The following is a 19,818-nucleotide window of genomic DNA, read 5'->3' on the forward strand; positions in this document are numbered from 1 at the left end:
TGGACACCTTCCTCAGTCAGGACCCCAAAGCAAGGAGACACAGGCAAGAGGAAAGGGACAACTGGAGTCTGGAGCCCTAGGTAAGGGGTGGCTAACCCTGTGTGTATATGCATGCACGCTTTCTCTCTCACACAGACATACCACACAAACACAAGCTTGTGCACACACACATACACATAAGTTGGCTTTCAGAGATGGGTCAGAAGGTAGGGAAAGTGAAGGGACTGCGGAAGGACAGGGGAAACTGAGTCTTTGGCTAGTGACTCAGTCCCTCTGGAATAACCCCTCTGCCCTCAGCTGAGGGAGAGCAGTTCTCCTCCCGCCCCATCATATGCCTTTTCAACTCCTGAGGTTGGAGCAATATCTGAGAGTGGGAAAGGAGGAGAGGTGATGCCAATTATCAGGTTTGGGAGGTTACCAAGGCAATCCAATTTGAATAAATTATAAATTAAAAATAAATAAAATAATAAGTGGTCCCTGCCCAGGACAGGGAGGCAATGCTGGCATGACTTGCCTGGGAACTTGGGACAACCTCAGGGTAGCTCCGGTTCCTCCTACCTAAGCTGGCCTGGGAAACCCAAGGGAAGGGACAGGCACATAGAGTACCCGGAGTAGGGCAGGGTATAGTAAGGATCAGAAGCTTTAAACACCCAAATAGTCAATTTGGGCATGAGCATGGCTAGGGCTTTAATTCAAGCCTGAAAGGTCTCTTGCCATCTCTCCACATTTGTACTCTGTCCAGGATGGAGCAGGATGGGCAGGTTGTTGGCCCACGTGGGTTCAGAGTGCTGGCAATCAGGGCAAAGGTGAATAACGTGGATTGTGAGGGGCCTCAGTCACAGCCTGCAGTTCGTAGGGAAGCCCTGTGTCCAGCTCCAGGCTCCGGCGGGAAAAAAGCAGGCGGATATCTCCATGCAGGCTTAAGCGGCCTGAGCGGGAGCTTCGGAACCTGGAGGAAAACAGTGTGATCACACTAAGAATCCAGACAGTAGAGAAGCAAAGAGAGATCCTATTCAGGGAAGGGACACCTGGGCCTCCCTACTTGTCCCTGGGCCTTGTCCTCACCTGAGGTGCAGCAAGTAGCAGAGGAGGCGGCGGGTGGGGCTAGCATTCCCCTCCTCACCCACAGGCACCAAAAAGAGGCGATGGCGCAAGAAGGTCATGTGGGCAGCAGGCATGTCCGAGAAGTCAAAGGTCACAAGGAACATCTTCACCACAGTCTGGTTGGGGTTAAATAAGGTCTGGGGGCAGGACACTCAAGGTTGGTAGGGCCTGGGGGCTATTTCCCTCTCTCCCCACTCCCACTCCCTCAGGGCAAACTCACCACTTGGATGGTGCCCACTTTGGGCACGCTGTAACCCTTCCTCCCCAGGGGGTTCAGGTCCACGACGCCCTGGGAAGGCCATGGAGCCATCAGCCAAGGTGGGGACTAGGAAAGCCCTCAGCCCTGAATATTCTTCCCTATCCACAATCTCTCATTCTAAACCTGCCCCTGCCCCACACTAGAGTTCTCCCCACCTGACCCTGACTCACTCCTAGGTGAGGAATAAGAACTACCTCTTGCCCCCTGCCCACTGCCCCCAACCCCTCATCCTCCTGATGAGCTCACTTTGAACTTGGGATCAGGTCATACCAGGAAGGGGGCCGGGGCATTTTGCTCAGAAACATCAAAAAAGGTGACAGTGACAGGCAGCGTGACATGCTGGGGGCAGTAGGACCCACTAGCTCCAATCTCTGCTGTGAAGCCCTCAATGTGGCCAGATGGTGCAAAGCGTCCTCGCAGCAATGATTCCTGGGGTTAGGGTGGGGAAAACATGTCATGAGAGAAAGGGTAATTCTTTTCCTTATCCACCTAAGCCACATTCCACCATCCCACTTCTCCCAGGACCTCCCAATCACAGAGTCCAAGGGAAGGTACCTCAAAGTTGCCCAGCAGGGTACGGCTGACAGCACGGGTAGGAACGGGGGAGGCACTGGGGAGGCTCAGCAGGCCTGGTCCCTTCCGGAGGCTTCGAAGGGAGCTCCTGGTAGGGGAGGGGACACAGTAGGTTGGTGTGAGGTTTTCTGGGATTCCTGTTCATGTTCTTGGACCCCACCCTTTGCTATACCTAGAGCTCCTGCCCTGGGGTCCCCCACTCTGGTGTTGGAAAGAGGATTACAGACTTCTGCACCCATTCTCAGAGACAGGGTAGAGGAAAAAGCTGGTCACTTACAGCTTCAGGCGACGGGCACCTTTCAGCCTCCGCCCCATGGGACTGCAGTCTGTTGGGTCCTGTAGAGAGGAAAGATTGGGAAAACAGATTGAGTCAAGGCCAGGTATATTTTGGGGCAGGGGCTCATCTTAAGTTCTCAAAGGAGCACTACCCAGGTCTCCACTTTCATCCTCACAAATACCCACTTAAGAGTAGATGATTACCTCAGAGGAGACAATAGGAAAAAAAACATAGTAGATGAGCTTCTCTATTGGCTTACCAAAACAGGCTCCTTGGGCCCGGGCAGCAGGTGGCTCCAGAAGGGTGTGGCTTTGGCATCAGAACTATTGGCAGCAGGAGGGTGGCCCAGGGTTCCCCGGCGCCTCCGAGGGGCTGGCCCCTCATCCTCAGAGCTGACATCTGGGGCTTCTCCAGCAGGAAGCAGCCTTCGCTTGGTGGGGCAGGGGCCTGGAGGTCCAGGGCCAGGGGGTGTGTGCTCGGGACTGTGCCCATTGGCAGTGCCAGGGGACTCCCTAGGCCAGGGACTTCCCCCGTTGCCCACCCCAGCCACTGGGCTCTTACCCCCTATTTGTGCAAGACTGTGCAAATCAGTGTCAAGTGTGTGCAGCTGGCCTGGAGGGGCTGGCCCTGGGGACTCCCCCAAGGACCCCTGTCCCCCTGGATCTGGGGAAGCCCAGTCTCTGGTGTGCAAAGTATTGCAGGAAGCATTTGATGGGGGCCAGGAGGGACTCTGGGCCCCTGAAGTCCAAGATGAACTACCTCCCTGTTCCACAACACAGAGGCCACGATGGGAGAAATGCTGGCTGGCCGCACCCAGTCCCAGTCCCAGTCCCTCTGGGCCCAACAGCCCCACAGTAGATGGTTCTTCAGGGGGTAGTCCCTCTCTGGCCCCCAGCCCAGGGCCTCTCTTCAGCTCCCGGGGACCCTCAGTGGGCGGGGCCGGTCGCTTCAGGGCCCTGTGAGGCTCAGAGGCACCAGCTGGAGAGGAAAAGATGGATACCTGGTAGACCCCGGGGGATGTCGCCCCCCCTGCTGGGCTGTAGCCCATGAGCAGGCCACCCTGGAGAGCCCCCTGCCTGACTGGAGGCTGTGAAGGGCCAGCCTCTGGCTCTGAGGATGGAGACGGCTCCGCCTGCACGTGGCGCATGAAGCCCCCCCTTGGGTCAGGGGGGCCCCCCCACACGGCCTTTATGCTGGGCCTGGGCTGGGGGGCCTGGGGACATCTGTACAAGAGAAGAGAAGAAAAGGTTGGTCAGGGGAATCAGTAAGTCTTCTTTCCAGCTAAGTTTCAGACCCTCTCCTGGCCTGAAGGGGTGGCCTTGAGGGGTTCTTGGGGGTGAATGTATCTAAATCCCCAGATGGACTAATGGAATATAGAGACCACTATCAGAACTCCGGAGAGGGTGACATGTTTAGCTCAGGTTTCTTTTTTTATTTTTGTTTATTTTTTTTTTTTGAGACAGAGTCTCACTTTGCTAGAGTGAGTGCGATGGCGTCAGCCTAGCTCACAGCAACCTCAAATTCCTGGGCTCAAGCGATCCTCCTGCCTCAGCCTCCCAAGTAGCTGGGGCTACAGGCATGTGCCACCATGCCCGGCTAATTTTTCTATATATATTAGTTGGCCAATTAATTTCTTTCTATTTATGGTAGAGACGGGGTCTCGCTCTTGCTCAGGCTGGTTTCAAACTCCTGACCTTGAGCAATCCGCCTGCCTCAGCCTCCCAGAGTGCTAAGATTACAGGCGTGAGCCACCGCGCCCGGCTCTTTTTTTATTTTTATTTTATTATTTTTCTTAAAAATATAAATATTTTATTTAAATTATTTATTTTTCTTATTTTTTTCATCTTGAAGACAACAAGTTGTGTCCCATAGCTCAGGTTTCTTATTGGCTTCCCAATTGCTCTACCTGGCACTTACCCCGATGAAGAGGCCTCAAGCCTAGCTGTGTGTCCCCTCTTCCTGACTGATGCCTTCCTCTCCTAGCTTGCAGTCTGTTCCATGCCTGCTGCACTGGCAAGGTGACTGCCACCATTCCGTGCAGCTCCTGGGCTCAGATGGACCCTGAGGAGAGAAGAGCAGACATAAGCCAGGATCCCTGGAGCCAATTGTTTAAAGCCCCTCACCAATTGTGGACTAAAAGAGTTTGCCCATGTGAGGGCCTCTTCAGAAACAGAAGGGGCAGATTTGGGATTCAGGGCCCAGAAGGCAGAGTTAGGCTGCCTAAGGAGTCAGAGAGAGTCATGTCTTATCTCAGTGAAATAAGGATTTAAGAACTGAGTTGAGCCAGCATGACTGCTTATCAGGGCCATCATCTTGGGGAGAAAATATCCCCAAGAGCCAGGAGACCATGTAGACTGAGAGGTGGCCAAGGCAACAAGTCATCTCTCTTACTCAAGGCCACCACATTGCACAATTCCTTCCCATACGCCTGTCTCCAAAGAGACAAGTGCCACCCTAGAGCACTAAGGGCAGAGAGGTCTTACAACAGTCACACCCCATCAGCTCTCCTCAGAGGTATAAACCTCAGGTCAGCTCAAAGCTGGCCCTTCAGCTCAAAGCTGAACTACCAATTGGCTCCAGCAGTCTCTCTTTAACAACAAGCAACAAATCCAACTAAAAACAAGTGTGGGGGGGAGGGGCACTGCCAGAAGGCACTTTCCAGGGCCTACCCCTCCCCCACAGGCTCTGCAAACTAGAGATAAGGCAGCAGCAGTCAGTCAGCTGGAAGCAACTAGGAGTACCTCTCCACGCACCTCCCCCAGTGCTCACACAACCAACACCCAAAAACCCAAACCACTGCTTTTCGGTCTGGGCACAAGATAATCTTCACTGACTACTCCACCCTCAGGAGCCCACAGTAGGGTAAGGGGAATGTCAAGTTAAATGCTAACTGCCCCCACAGACAGTAAGTAGACTGTGTTGCCTGCCATCCACAATGTCCTTTCCCCTTTGAGGAGTGCCCCTTGTATGCCTACCCAAGCCCTACTGTTATTCCTTGGTTAGGCCAAATGCCATCCCCTCCAGAAAGTCAGCTCTGTCCACCCCAGACCATAAACACCTCTCCCTCCTATGAGACTTCACCTATGACAGTGCCACTATCTCCTGTAATCCAGTGACAGTTCTGCTTGCTCCTGTGAGTAAGGCATCTTCTAGTCTCACCATAGGTTCCTGAGGAAAGGTCCCCTGCCTCTACCCAACTCCCAGCACAGGGGTAAACAGGGCTCCAAAAAGGTGGAATGCAAGCCCTGGCGATCTGGGCAGCAGTCCTGACAGTGCAGTGAAAAACTTCCCACATGAGAGAAGCAGAGAGATTAATCTAATCGTACAGGGAGAATCAGCAACGACAGAGGTGGGGGTGGGGGGAGGCAGGGAGAAAGAGATTTGTACCCAGGGACTGAAAATCTCTCCTACACCAAGTTCCCATCATTGCACCCTACACTTTCCTATTTCACCAAGTTGTCATTAGAATTGAGATCCCTAAGAAAATTTTGGTTCCCTGTGGTGGGTGGGATGACCAGAAAGAGCAGAACACCAATGTCAGTATTGTCAAAAGGTACAACCTGCACTAATCTCTACCCCTTCTCCCCTCCACCCAAGCCATACAGATTCAGGAAGGGCTTTTTCCTTAGCACCCCCGATTCCAGGTCATCCCATTTGCCCTATTGAGCCCTTGCCCTGGGGAAGCCAGGTGATGACATGATGCTCTACTTGACCCCTGCATGCCTGGCATCTGCTCATTAATCCCAGAGCTCTCTCAGTTCCCACCCTGTCAAACAGACGCTCTAAGACTCACTCCTCTGCCACTCAGCCAGTCTGGCTCTAGACCATGGCTTCAAGCTGACTCATGGGGCAGGATTGCAGGGGAGGGGGGCAGGGTAGGCCAAACCTCACCCTTCGTGCAGGGGGTGGGCAGCAGCTGGCATCAAACAGCTGTGCCAGGCTGTGGCTGGCAAGGACTACAGCTCCCAACATGCCAAGGGAGCAAGGCTAGCAAAAACAACAAGTCCCAGAATACGTCTGTACCCTCAGACACCTGCTAGGCCTGGAAGGTGGGTGAGGTGGGTGTTGGTATAGATAGGAGCTCTCAGGCTCATTCTCCTCTTGCCTTCAGTATTAAAGATAACAATTTCTACCCTGATCAAGGAGGGTGACAGGAAGGAGAATTCCTATCCATGTGCTTTCCCCCCTCATCCTGTGCAGCAAGAACTGCTACCAGCTGCTCTACATTTCGTCTCCACACACGTCCACACAAGGTAGGGGGGCTGTTACCACGGACCACCAGGACCACCACCGTAGGGAGGAAGGTCAACCTCTGCTCTCGGCTCTCTCACTAATCCCTTGGACTTAGCCTAGAGCCCTCCACCGTCAGTGAAGAGGGAGCAGACCTAAGCAGTCCTTCTGAACTAAGCCCCGCAGACTCACCGACTCCTGGACTCCTTGTTCTGGACGATCCCCTATGCCCTCCTTAGCCTTCCAGGTCCTTTTTCACTCCTCTCCACTGCCTGGGGCAGGCCCCATACCCTACTGGAGCTTCCGAGATTTCCTCTTTCCCCTTAGCACACACTCACCCCACTCCCAAATTGGCTCCGCTGCGGTGGCCGCTGCTCCAGGCCCTTCCGTCTCGTCCCGGTCCCTCCCCTCGGATCCCTGGTCCTCCCTGCCTCGGGCCCCCAACCCAGACAAAGGGTGGCTCAGGCTGAGCCCTGTTCTGCTAGACTCTTCTCTGTTCAGCTTCGTGTGCAATACTAGCGGGCCCTAGCGCCTGCAGCCCCCCAGCCGCTGCCGCGCCCCTCCCTGCGACGGTCCCTCCCCGGGGCCGCCCCGGCTCCGAGCAGCCGACTCCGCTGCCCCTCTGACTCACAGGCCATTTCCTACCAGCTGATGGGGCCGCCCGCCCCGCCCAGCTCCCCACCACCCCCGCCGCGGCAGCCACGTCCGCCACGCCCCCTAAGGCCACGCCCTCCCGGTAAGCGACCGTGCTCATTGGTCCATACGAGGCCAGCCTCCCCGCGACCTAAAGTGTGAGGCACGCCCCCTCCAAGAGATGCCCGCCTATTGGCCCACAAGGGGGCAGGCCTACCCAAGGTCGCCCCGCCCGTCTCCTTAACCCTTCATCTGCCAGTCCAAAGCAACATTATGCCCTGCCATTTAACCCTTTTAAAGGGGTAGGCCTCCCATTTCTCACCCTACCTCTACCGCCCTGCCACACTCCAGTAATAGGAATAGGCTGAGTAAGAGGAAGCTCCAGGGCTTTCAGAGACACAATTCAACAACCTCCAAAGTCAGCCTGCTCTTCCTCTATCAGACCCCAGATCCTAAATATCCCCACTCCTATTCATCTCTCCCCACCTTCCCAACCAAAGCTCCAGAGCCAGAGGACTGTTGGCACCCAGGAAGCTTGCTTCATGCCAGAGCAGAAGAAAAAGTCCTGCAGTCGGACCCTCTTTTACTCTATAATTGATGCTCTTTTACATTTGTTAGAGGGGACGCAAGGGCTCCTGAGACAGGGAAACATTTTAATTTCAGGGATCAGCATTATTCTTCGTATATCTGAACTCCTATTCTGAGATCAGTCTGCCCCATCCCTTCTGCCAGCACTCTTTCTACTCACAAGTCCCTGTTCAAGGAGGCAGAGCACCCAGGAAAGTAGAATAGAAGGGTTTCTGGCTGGAGTGGGGGAAATGAGCCCAACTCTTGTGATGGAGCTCACCCCCATGACTCACAGCTCCCTCGAAACTCCCCACCCTCCCCCTGAGTCACTAGGCCCCAGGCCCAGCCCAGACTCAGACAAATCAAGTGGCAGCAAAACCAGCATCCCTAACCCTTGCCCTCCTAGTCTTTTTTTTTTTTCTCTCAGAGACAGGATCTCACTAAGTCATCCAGGCTGGAGTACCCAGGCCAGTGCAATCATAGCTCACTGTAAACTCGAACTCCTGGGCATAAGCAATCCTCCTGCCCTCAGCCTGTAGCTAGGACTACAGGGGCACCACCATGCCTGGCTAATTTTTTAATTTTGGGTAGATATGGAGTCTTGCTCTGTTGTCCAGACTGGTCTCAACTCCTGTCCCCAAGTGATCCTGCCCCCTTGGACTCCCAAAGTGCTGGGATTACAGGCATGAGCCAATGGGCCCAGCCAATCCTCCTATTCTTTAAATGACCTGGATGGAAACTTTTGTAAGGATTTGGCATTTTTTTTAGAGGTACTGCTCTAAAAGCAACCTAAAAAAATATATAGTCCTGTTTACCTTGCCCTCTGCACCTGTCAGCAAGTCAGATGGTTTGGAAGTTAGGAGGCTTTTTCTCCCAGTTGTCCACAGAAGCAGGAAACAAACACCAGAGCCAAAAAGAGGGAAAGTCTATTCTTCTACAGTTTGGAGGCCACAGAAGGCGCTAGGTCCTTGTTTCTGCCTTGTCTGTGTTGTGGGCCCCCCAGGGTTCTGAGGTTGGTTACTAGACAGTAAAAAGAGGCTCCCCCCCCCCTGCTTCCTCCTTGTGCTCTAGACTTAGGAGAGACAAAACATGAAACAGTTCCTTCAGGCTCTCTTCTCCTCCTCTCAGACCAGGAGGAAAACCCTGAAAAAGAACCTAGTTCTTTTGTTCTGACTCCCTTGCTGGTTCCCTAAGGGTAAGAAAAAGAACTAAGCACATTTTTAACACCCTAAACAAAATTGCAGAGTACCAATATAAGAGCCTACTTGCCTAGTAAAAGATTACTAGGAAGACAGGCAGAGACACAGAACACTGTAGGAAGGAATAATCCCTTAGGAACCCCGCCTTGTTCTCTTACCACTACTACCATAGGCCCAGGCCTAGGTCAGAGGTCAGAGGACAACACTTCAGAGTAAAGGATCAAAGATGTTCCAGGCCTTAGTGGCCCTGGGAAAGCAGCAAGCAAACAGGTACAATCGAGAGGCCTTACCTAGCTTTATTTTTTTATAGAAGTAATCACTACTTGACACCCACTTATCCACAAACTTACAATTTATTTCTCCCTTTATTGGAATGGAAACTCCATGAGAGCAGCAACTTTGTCTGTTGTGTTCATGCTTATATTCCTAGAGTCAACATTAGTGCCTGGCACATTATAGATGCTCAGTAAACATTGGCTGAAGAAAACAATAGGCCCTGGGTTGAGTAAACAGCAATCAGGAGACCTGGATCCTACCTAACTTCTACTCTTTCACTGTGAGACGTGGGCAATCACAATCTCTTTGGCCATAAATTTCCAAATCTGTAAAATGAGGTTTGAATAAATAATGACTGTTGAGGGCCACTAAAACTCTGGCCTCTTACTGCTATAATTCTAATGGCTGTTCACTCATATCCGTTTCAGAGGATGGGCTCAAGCATATGAATGCTGCTTGCACCAAAGCTGAAAGGCTGTGTGTATGCTCAGCCTCAGCCCAGCAAACTGATGCCCTTTCTCTTCATGCCCCACCCACTCACACAAACCGCCCCAGTCCTGAGGAAGCTAGAGTGTGTCTGCCCCAGGCCCGCCCTCTCTGAGAGACTGTCTGGGAAGCAGTGTTGCCATAGCAATCAGCTCCTCCTCAAAAGGCTTCAGCCTGCCCTCCTTTACCCCACCCTACCCCAGGGCTTTGTCTGTCCTCAGCACACACACCCCCTCCCCAGCCAGTCTCTCAGCTACTGGGACGTTGTGTGAGAAGGCTGGCTTGGGGCCCCATTTCAGCAACACTGTCACACTCCTTCAGCCACTGTGTGGAACACAAGACTTTCCCACCCTCTCCCAGCTAGCCTAGGGACAAAAAGGACTCTGGCACTACATCAAGTCCCCTCAGGGAACCAAAGGAGTCCAAAGAGGACTAGGTCCTAGTCTCAATTCTGACAGTCAGGTTCCAAGCCAGGAGTGTGGCTGAGGCTGGAACCTCACATCCCTTCCTGGATTCAGCTTACAATAGTGACCAATCTCTCAGAACATAGATCAAAGACCCTCAATACTCCTTACCACTTCCCCATTCCCATAGAAGCACAGAATTTTTGAAGACCCTAGGATTCTCCACCCAGGGGAGGGGCAAAGGTGGGGAAAATCAGTTTTTGGCAAGTGGTAAAATGTGGCTACCAGTCACTTCGGGGTCTGTTGGGAGAGACCTTGGTGGTAGAAGTGGGGGTGGGATCTGAGCTTTGCTGCTGATTACCAGGGTTTCTAGTCATTGAGTACAAAGTTCCGTACAGGGCACAGCTCCTAAATGGGCAAGGACCAGGCCAGGCCCCAAGGCGAGGAAGGAAGTGGGAAATGAGCACACCCAGAGCATAAGGGCAGGGCAAAGGGGGGAGGGAGGGAGACAGAGACCAAGGCAGGCTTCTGGGAGGAACAGGAACTAGGGTGGGAGGTTGACAGGAACCAAATGGGGGAAGGGTCCCCAGGGACATCAGCTAGGGGAAGAAACCCCTGCCTCTGCTGGACAGATCCAAAGTAGACTGAGACAGTCACACAAACCCCAGTGGCAAGCTGGGCCTGGCTCCTCTCTAAGAGTGCCCAGGCCAGAAGATGGAGTTAGGAGCTGAACAGCCAGGAGCACTACAGACTGGCTCATTCCCCCCCCCCCCCACTAATTCTACTACCCTCACTCCTAGAACACAGAACACAAATGTCTTCTTGGAGTCACTACCTTGCCCTAAATTGTTACTTTCTCAAAGTACTAGGGATTCTCCCCCCCCCCCCCCCCGCCACAGGGGCCTACAACCCTTCTCCCACAGTGCCTACAGCCCCATCCCCTCTTCCTCCACACAGCACCTCCGACCCTCCCACACTCCAGATCACCAGCCCTTCCCCATCACACAGCCCCCCTTCCCGCAAAGCGCCTCCAAATCCCCTCCCCCTCGTGTATCGCCCCCAATCCTCCACAGCGACCCCGCCCCCTCACACTGTACCTCCCACCCCCACAAAGCACTCCCGCCCTTCCCCCACAGGGGGCTCTGGAGAATGCACCTCCTTGCCCACACATTGAGTCCCCAACTGCTCCCTCCACTTCGTGTCTTACACCCCTCTGCCCGCCCATAACAGTCTCCAGATTATTTCCAACAGTGCCTCTCTGCCAAGCACACCCCTGTCCTTGTCTCTTCTTCCATGCACACCCCGCCCCACACCTGTAGTTCCGTGGGTCCCGTTGCACTTGAGGAGGTAGTGGATTGGGGCAGTTACTGAGCAGCAGCCCTAGCTGCAGCCTGGGCCTGCAAACCTCGCCCCTTCGGCCCGAGGCCCGCCCCCGCAACGCCCAGGCCCACCCTCTCTCCCGTCCCACCTCCCACCTTCTCTCGGCTAGTCCCCTTTCCTTGGTTTCTTTAATTCCTCGGGCTCTTCCCCTGTAGCCAGGGCCCCGCCCCTTATGGCTCCGCCCCCTCCGCATCTACTTTGCATTTCCCCAGGATCCTCCGCTTTTTCCAGGTCCCACCCCTGATCCCCGCCCCCTTTTGGTCTCTCAGCCTTTCACCGGGACCCGCCCCCTCGATTCCAGCCCGGCAGAACTCTCGCCAGTCCCGCGTCCACCTCGAGCACCTTCCCAGCGGAGCCGCTCCTCCCTCCGCCCCTACCCCGGCTCGCCTCACCCGGGCGCTCGCGCTCCGGCCCGGATCCGCTGGCTCTGATTGGCGGCGGCGGCCCCAATGGATGACGGAGGAGACAAAGTGATGGCTGCAGGTCGCCTGAGGTCCCACCCCGGCCACGTGCGGCTTCTGTGATGACAGGTTTGGAGGGGCGGGGCCTCGGCCCTCAGGCTGCAAGCCAAACCTGACCGGATCCGGGCGGGGGTAGGGCACAGGAGCCAGGCCCAAAGCGCAAGCCTGAGGGCTCTGAGCCCGGTCGGGACTGCCTTGGTACTTTCGCGCTGGTGTGAGCTGCCTGAGGAACTTGAGCCTTTCTGGGGTTGGCGCGTGCATTTGCCCTATTGGGGAAGGTCTGTAGGGTTTGCAGGGTAGTGCAAGGAATTTCAGGGGTATGAGAAAATGGGGTAATCTGGGCGGCGGTACTTCAGGTATGTAAGGTTGAGCAGTTTCTGAAGCCTACACTATGCGGCGGGGGGGGGGGGGTCTGGGTTCTGGGGTAGGCAGTCGGAGTCAGATCTGTACCTGTTGAGGTAGGTCGGCAAGGAAGTCTGTGAATTTTACGAATATAACTGTTGATACAGAGTTAGGAGTTAGGAGGGCCTGCTATTGCTGGAGGAAAGTAGGGCCCTGGCTTTGTATAGATGTCAAGAGAACTAAACTAACTACGCGACAGTTATATATATTCTGCAATTTAATTGGCACTTGAGCCCTCTTCTCTCCAAGGCCTCCTCCCCCTCACCCCACCCCCGCCTCAGGAAATACAACCCGGGAGGTCGATGCTTCCCAGAGACCGGAAGATGGCAGCACAGGACACGTGCAGAACTGAGTGTGTTTGGGCTCGTCCCCAAATCTGAGGTTTTTCTGAGGAGCTGTCGGGTTGGTAGGACCTGATCAAGTTCCCTAAAAGTCTGGGCCAGATTCTTTAGGCTCTGTGACTTTTTTTTTTTTCTTTTGAGACAGAGTCTCACTCTGTTGCCCAGGCTATAGTGCCTTGTAGTCAGCCTAGCTCACAGCAACCTCAAACTCCTGGGCTTTCAAGCAATCCTTCTGCCTCAGCCTCCCAGTAGCTGGGTCTACAGGCGCTTGCCACCACGCCGGCATAATTTTTTCTATTTTTAGTAGAGCCTGGTCTCGCTCTTGCTCAGGCTGGTCTCGAACTCCTGACCTCAAGTGTTCCTCCCGCCTTGGCCTCCCAGAGTGCTAGGATTACAGGCGTGAGCCACCGGCGCCTGGGCTTCTGTGACTTTATGTGATTAATTAAACTGGTTTACTCAACACCAATGGTGTGCTAGGCGCAAAAAAGGAAAGAAAAAAGCATTTTTTCTGCCCTTAAAAGAGAGTAAAATTAAAAGAGTTTTGTGTAGTAGAGAAAGCACAGGGTTTGAAATCACCTGATGTGATCTCCTACCTTTGAGCATTTACTAGCTGGGTAGATTTGGGTAAATTACTTGACTTGTAAAAAATAAACTCTTAATTTTAAAACAATTTTAGAGTTACAAAGAATTTGTGAAAATAGTACAGAAGAGTTTCCATATATACCCAGTTTTTAAAGTCCACACTTTTTCAGATTTCCTTAGTTTTTACCTTATGTCCTTTTTCTGTTCCAGGATCTCATGCAGGCTACAATGCACATTACATTTAAAGATCACATCTCCTTTGGCTTCTCTTAGCTGTGACAGTTTCTCATACTTCCTTGTTTTTGCTGACCTTGATAGTTTTGAGGAGTACTGGTCAGATATTTTGTAGAATGTCCTTCATTTGGGATTTGTTTGATTCTTCCTCATTATTTCTCATAGATCTTTCCTATCATCTTATAAACTATTTAAGGACAGGAACTGTGTTTTGCTTACTTTTGTATCTTCTCACAATGCCTGATGTAAAAGATAATATTTATTGAATTATTTATATTAATTTTCTCTGTGGAGGCATTGATAGATATTTCCCAAAGAATAAGAAAATTGGAGGAAGGAGAAACTTTTTTTTTTTTTTGAGACAGATTTTCACTCTGTTGCCCCAGCTAGAGTGCTGTGGCATCAGCCTAGTTCACAGCAACCTCAAACTCCTGAGCTCAAGCAATCCTTCTGCCTCAGCCCCCCCAAGTAGCTGGGACTACAGGCATGCGCCACCATGCCTGGCTAATTTTGTCTATATATTTTTTTTTTTTTTTTTTTTTTTTGAGACAGAGTCTCACTTTGTTGCCCAGGCTAGAGTGAGTGCCCTGGCGTCAGCCTGGCTCACAGCAACCTCAATCTCCTGGGCTCAGCGATCCTACTGCCTCAGCCTCCCGAGTAGCTGGGACTACAGGCATGCGCCACCATGCCCGGCTAATGTTTTGTATATATATATATTTTAGTTGGTCAATTAATTTCTTTCTATTTTTGGTAGACACGGGGTCTCGCTCAGGCTGGTTTCGAACTCCTGACCTTGAGCGATCCGCCCGCCTCAGCCTCCCAAAGTGCTAGGATTACAGGCGTGAGCCACCGCGCCCGGCTGTCTATATATTTTTAGTTGGCCAATTAATTTCTTTCTATTTTTAGTAGAGATGGGGTTTCGTTCTTGCTCAGGCTGGTTTCGAACTCCTGACCTTGAGTGATCCATCCACCTCGGCCTCCCAGAGAGCTAGGATTATAGGTGTGAGCCACCACGCCCTGCCAGGAGAAACTTTTAATGGCCCTGGAGCAATGCCTTAAAGATAGTCATAAAGTTGGTAGAAGGTATTTGTTCCCCAGTAATGGTGTTTCCCGATAACAATATCAACAAGGCCTGCCCTGGGTATTTTGGTCTTACCCTCTTGAGATTTTTGGGTCCCCTTCATGATCTACTTTCCTTGACCTCTCTCTTCTTTCTCCTCATTTTCTGGGTATCTGAAAAAGTCCTGGCACTCAGCTACCTGCCAGTTAATTCTAAATGTGAACTTACAAATGTTGAAGAACTTTCAAGTTCTGTACTGGAATAACTAATGAAGACAATGGGGCATGGAGGCTCTGGCTTTCTATCAATGTTAGAATTGCTCCTGAAGATACACTTACCTTGCTGAAGAGTATAACTGGTCCTGCTCAAGGGTCTGGGGAACAGAGGACCTTATTTATTGCCTTCTTCCTCTTAACTTTCCCCTTTAGGAAACTTGGATGCCTTGGAGCCTGCCTCAGAACCTTCAGACAGTGACTCTTGCTCTCCTTAGCCCATCTTCACTTCCTAGCCGCCATTTGCCCCAGTGTCCACAACCTAAGTAATAGATGTATATTGGGCTTTTGGTAAGCACCAAGTATAATAAATTAAATGTATTTCTTTGTTTAAAACTCAAAACCATCTTATGAAGTAGATACTATCATTACTCTCTGGGAAATGGAGATCATGTAACTTGCCCAGGGTCACAAGTCCAAGTGTGGTAGGCAGATTTTTAGCATGTCCCTCAGATGATCTTGCCTCCTGGTAATATTTATGTCCTTGTGTAATTCCCTTCCCTTGAGGGTGACTTTGCTTCTGATGAAGAGAATACAGCAAAAATGAGATGTCACTTCTGTGATTAGGTTACAAAAGATTTGACTTCTATTCTTGCCAGCAGACTCTTGCCTTCTCAGCTTACATATTTTGATGAAGCCAATATGCCATGCTGTAGAGGCCCACATGACAAGGAACTGAGGCCAGCCAATAGCCAAAATGGAACTCAGGCTCTCAGTCCAATAGCCCAGGAGAAATTGAGTCCTGCCAACAATCACAAGTGAGCTGAGGAGGAGATCCTTCCCTAATCAAGCTGGCACTTTGATTGCCGCTTGTGAGAAACTCTGTACTGGAGGACCTCGAGAAGCCGTGCCCAGATTCCTGACCCGCAGCAACTGTGAGATAATCAACATTGTTTGAAGCCACTAAGTTTTGGGGTAATTTATTACCTGACAATACATAATACACCAGGTGAATCTGATTGGCTCTAAACTTCATGTTTTTCACAATTTTATTAGGTTGTTTCCTACTACTCTATACTGTTTCCAAGTGCAGAGTAACTTCACATCCTTCATGAGATGGTCTCTGCATCCCCTAGGAGAATCCCTGGTTCCATAAGAGCTCTTTGTGTTGTTGTTTATAAGCTCAGTCCCAGAATCCAGAAGTTTGACTTCTTTTTTTTTTTTTTTTTTTTTTTTTACTTTTTTTCTTTTTATTTTTTTGATGTTTTATTTTTGTTGTTTTTAAAAATGTTTTTGTGTCTGAAGTTCAACTTTTTAGTCCCTTGCTCTTGTGATTTAGGACAGCTGGGCTAAATGGCTAGGCATTCCAACTCCCAAAAGCCCAGGTAATGCCCATTGTCTTTAGGGTCCCGGATACTGTTGAGTAGGTTGGCTGAGTTGCCCTGCTCAAAATCTCCCTCAGGGTATTGTTGAAAATCTGGGTAAGTACTGGAAAGATCAAGTCTTCTCCTTTCCTTCTCCAGGCCTCTAGCTATATAACATTTGGAGTGTCACTCTCTCATAGCACTTATTACAGTGAGAGAAATCATACGGTAGCTCGGTTTGCTTTTGGAGGGCAAAGACCCTGTTAGATAAATAGACCCTCCTGTAAGGCTGGTGGCAGGACCCCCCTTCCCCTCCCTAGATCAAAAAGGAAAGGCTCACGAGACCAGACCTGCCAAGGACAAACTACCAGACCCTGCTGAGAAAAACCACATCCAGATGTCCACCTGGATAAGAACATTTTGGCTCCTGGATTCCGCAAATACTTCCAGCCCCTCCATTTCTCAATGACCACCAAAGTTCGCCCCAGTTCTTCCTGCCAAAAGTCCCTAGCCCACCCAAACAGTATAAAAGGCTGCACCCCTTCAAAGTCGGAGGTGACTTCTGCCCCCCCCCCCTTGGGGCCCCAGAACCTCATCTGGGAGCATTAAATAAAGCTTTGTTGTTTGGCCCCACTCTTTCTGTCTTTTCTTTTCGCCCACCGAAAAACCTTACACCTCCCTGTGTCTGGCAGGCAGAATCCTATGGGGCCAAGAGCTTGCAAAACACTGAAACCTGAGCTGGGCTAATGAGGCCTTAAAAAGCACCTAGTCTAGTGGTGCTTATCTCTGGCATTAGAGATAAGCATTAGAATCATCTGACATTAGAATCATCTGGGAAACTTTTTTTTTGCTTCACTCCATGTCCCTAGCCCTAGGAAACTTTTAAAAAATAAGATACCTGAGCTCTACTACAAAGCAATTAAATCATAATTTGGGGGTGAGGATGATGGTGGATATGTACATCATACTATATATCTTCCTGTTTTCTGCTCTGGACCTTTTCAGTTTTTCACATGGGCATGTATCTTGCCAGGAGTCCTCTGCTTAAAATGCCCCTCTCTCTTCCACCCTTTATTCAGTAAGTATTTACAGACTAATTACTATATACCAGGCCCTGTTCTAGACATTGAGACATTGGAGATACAATGATGAGCATGGAAAAAGGAACCGAGGTCTCCAGATATTATATTTCATGCTCACTCAGTTTTGTCTTTTGCCCTAGTTGCTAATTAAAACTTACTTTGCCATGTGGTATGACCTTATTAAATTATTACTGGAAAGTACCGTGTCAGCTGTAAGGGATAGACAAGGGGTGAGGAATCTGTAGCCTTAAGGCTACATGTGGCCTCTTTTTTTTTTTTTTTTTTTTTTTTTTTTTGAGACAGAGTCTCACTTTGTTGTCCAGGCTAGAGTGAGTGCCATGGCGTCAGCCTAGCTCACAGCAACCTCAAACTCCTGGGCTCGAGCGATCCTCCTGCCTCAGCCTCCCGAGTAGCTGGGACTACAGGCATGTGCCACCATGCCCGGCTAATTTTTTTTTTTTTTTTTTATATATATATCAGTTGGCCAATTAATTTCTTTCTATTTATAGTAGAGACGGGGTCTCGCTCTTGCTCAGGCTGGTTTTGAACTCCTGACCTTGAGCAATCCGCCCGCCTCGGCCTCCCAAGAGCTAGGATTACAGGCGTGAGCCACAGCGCCCGGCCATGTGGCCTCTTGACTGAATCCAAATATTATAGAACAAATCCTTTTATTTTTATTGATACATTCTGTTCATCTTTTATTTTTAAAATGAATGTATTTAAAATACCAAAGATTAAAATAAGGTTCAACGAAATAATTCTCCCAGATTGACTGGCACCATAAGAACATATTAGTAAGCCATGAGGGCTAAATTCATGGCTGCCACACTCATGATTTAGTTTTAACTTCCCCCACCTGACTGGTGCCACTACTGCACAAGGCTGGTTAGCAAGAGTTTATGGGGGTCCAGTATACCAGTCTGTTATCAGCTTTTTACAATGGTGCACTGTGTTTCTATTTGAAGTGGAATTTGTGAATAGTTGTACAGCTTGACAGTATTTTAAAATTCTGTCTGCTGGCCGGCACGGTGGCTCATGCCTGTAATCCTAGCACTCTGGGAGGCTGAGGCGGGCAGATTGCTCAAGGTCAGGAGTTCGAAACCAGCCCGAACAAGAGTGAGACCCCGTGTCTACTAAAAATAGAAAGAAATTAATTGGCCAACTAATATATATAGAAAAAATTAGCTGGGCATGGTGGCACATGCCTGTAGTCCCAGCTACTTGGGAGGCTGAGGCAGCAGGATCGCTTAAGCCCAGGAGATTGAGGTTGCTGTGAGCTAGGCTGACACAACGGCACTCACTCTAGCCTGGGCAACAAAGCAAGGCTGTCTCAAAAAAAAAAATAAATTAATTAAAATAAATTAAAATAAAATAAAATAAAATTCTGTCTGCTTAACGGCCTATTATGTCAAAGAAGACCACAAAACGCTGAAGGAAGAAAACAGATTTTTAAATGATTGGGAATTGCAATATCTTGTTTCTGCTAAAGATAAGATGATTTGCTTGCTTTGTCATATTGCAATATCAACATTAAAGAAATTGAATGCTCCTTACTGTAAGGTTTTTCAGCGGTGGCGAAAAGAAAAGAGACACAGAAAGAGAAAGAGTAGGGGGGCCAAACCACGTGGCTTTATTATACACTCGTGGACGAGGTTCTGGGGCCCCAAGAGCGGGGGCCCCGGAAGTCGCCGCCGTTAGAAGGGGCTGAGGCCTTTTATATCCTTTGGGCCTGGCTAGGGACTTTTGGCGGGAAGAGCTGGGGATTTTAGGAGGGGCTGGAGGTGTTTGTGGAATCCAGGAGCCAAAACATTCTTATCTAGGTGGACATCTGGGTGTGGATCCTCTCAGCAGGGCCTGGCAGTTTTGTCCTTGGCAGGTCAGGTCACTAAGCGTTTTCTTTTTCCATCTAGGGAGGGGAGGGGGCCCCTGCCACCAGCCTTACACTTACCATTATAACACTCATAAGGACCACAAATATTTTAAATTAGAGGGAGAGGCACAAAAGGTTGTATTGCAGAAATTAAAAGATGAAAAGCAAAAGCAAAGACAATTCTTTCAAGCAGCAATAAGACCTGGAAATAGTGCCACTGAAGCAACTTATAAAGTCACTTATATACTCAGGAAAAAAGAGCAGCCATTTAATGACATAGAAATCATGAAAAAATGCATTGTAGAAGTTGTCGTATGATGTTTCAAAGTACAAACAACTGCCTCTTTCAAGGAGAACCAGAACTGATCAGTAGCATGAATTAGCTTTCAACTTAACAGAAAAACTTCATGAAATACTTCAAAAGGAAAATATATATTATTCAATCACTTTGGATGAATCAACCAATACTACTGATTCAGGGCAGGTTTTCTATTTCATTTGGGTCATAACAGAAGATTGTCTTTGCTACAAAGGGTTACTTGCTTTGGGCATTCTTGCAAACAGAACACAGTGGATAGATATCTTCAACAACTTTCAAGATAAGTGTGAAGTTGGACTGAATTTGGTCAATTTAGTGAGTGTATGTACAGTATACACTCCATAACAGGAACATGAAGGGTTTATTGCACAAATAAAAAAAATATTAACAGATCCAGATGCTCTCATTTCTTTTCATTATATCTTGCATCAGCAAAATCTCTGTGCTAAACCACTAGTTTAAATAACACTTTGCAATAAGTTATAAGTATTGTTAACTATATT

The 19,818-nt window shown here is 49.9% G+C and overlaps 1 protein-coding gene across 7 annotated transcripts; it reads right to left on the minus strand.

The window, feature by feature from the left end:
• Positions 1 to 662: 662 nt before the first annotated feature.
• On the minus strand, positions 663 to 11,876 carry ATOSB (atos homolog B). Of its 7 annotated transcripts, none has more exons than XM_012770058.3 (9): positions 11,781 to 11,876; positions 4,131 to 4,274; positions 2,473 to 3,436; positions 2,214 to 2,272; positions 1,919 to 2,024; positions 1,634 to 1,792; positions 1,325 to 1,393; positions 1,066 to 1,220; positions 663 to 949 (listed from the first exon to the last, which is right to left on the minus strand). In XM_012770058.3, exons 3-9 carry the CDS (start codon positions 3,358 to 3,360, stop codon positions 796 to 798), a joined length of 1,590 nt encoding a protein of 529 aa, XP_012625512.2. In that variant the 5' UTR covers positions 3,361 to 3,436; positions 4,131 to 4,274; positions 11,781 to 11,876; the 3' UTR covers positions 663 to 795. The 7 variants fall into 7 exon arrangements, with proteins under 7 accessions (XP_012625512.2, XP_012625502.2, XP_012625506.2 ...); XM_012770048.3 differs by having other exon boundaries at positions 1,066 to 1,241; XM_012770052.3 differs by having other exon boundaries at positions 1,066 to 1,241; positions 11,766 to 11,821.
• Between the last annotated feature and the right edge of the window lie 7,942 nt (positions 11,877 to 19,818).

This window comes from Microcebus murinus, chromosome 12 (genome assembly GCF_040939455.1).
Source record: "Microcebus murinus isolate Inina chromosome 12, M.murinus_Inina_mat1.0, whole genome shotgun sequence".
Taxonomy (NCBI): domain Eukaryota; kingdom Metazoa; phylum Chordata; class Mammalia; order Primates; family Cheirogaleidae; genus Microcebus; species Microcebus murinus.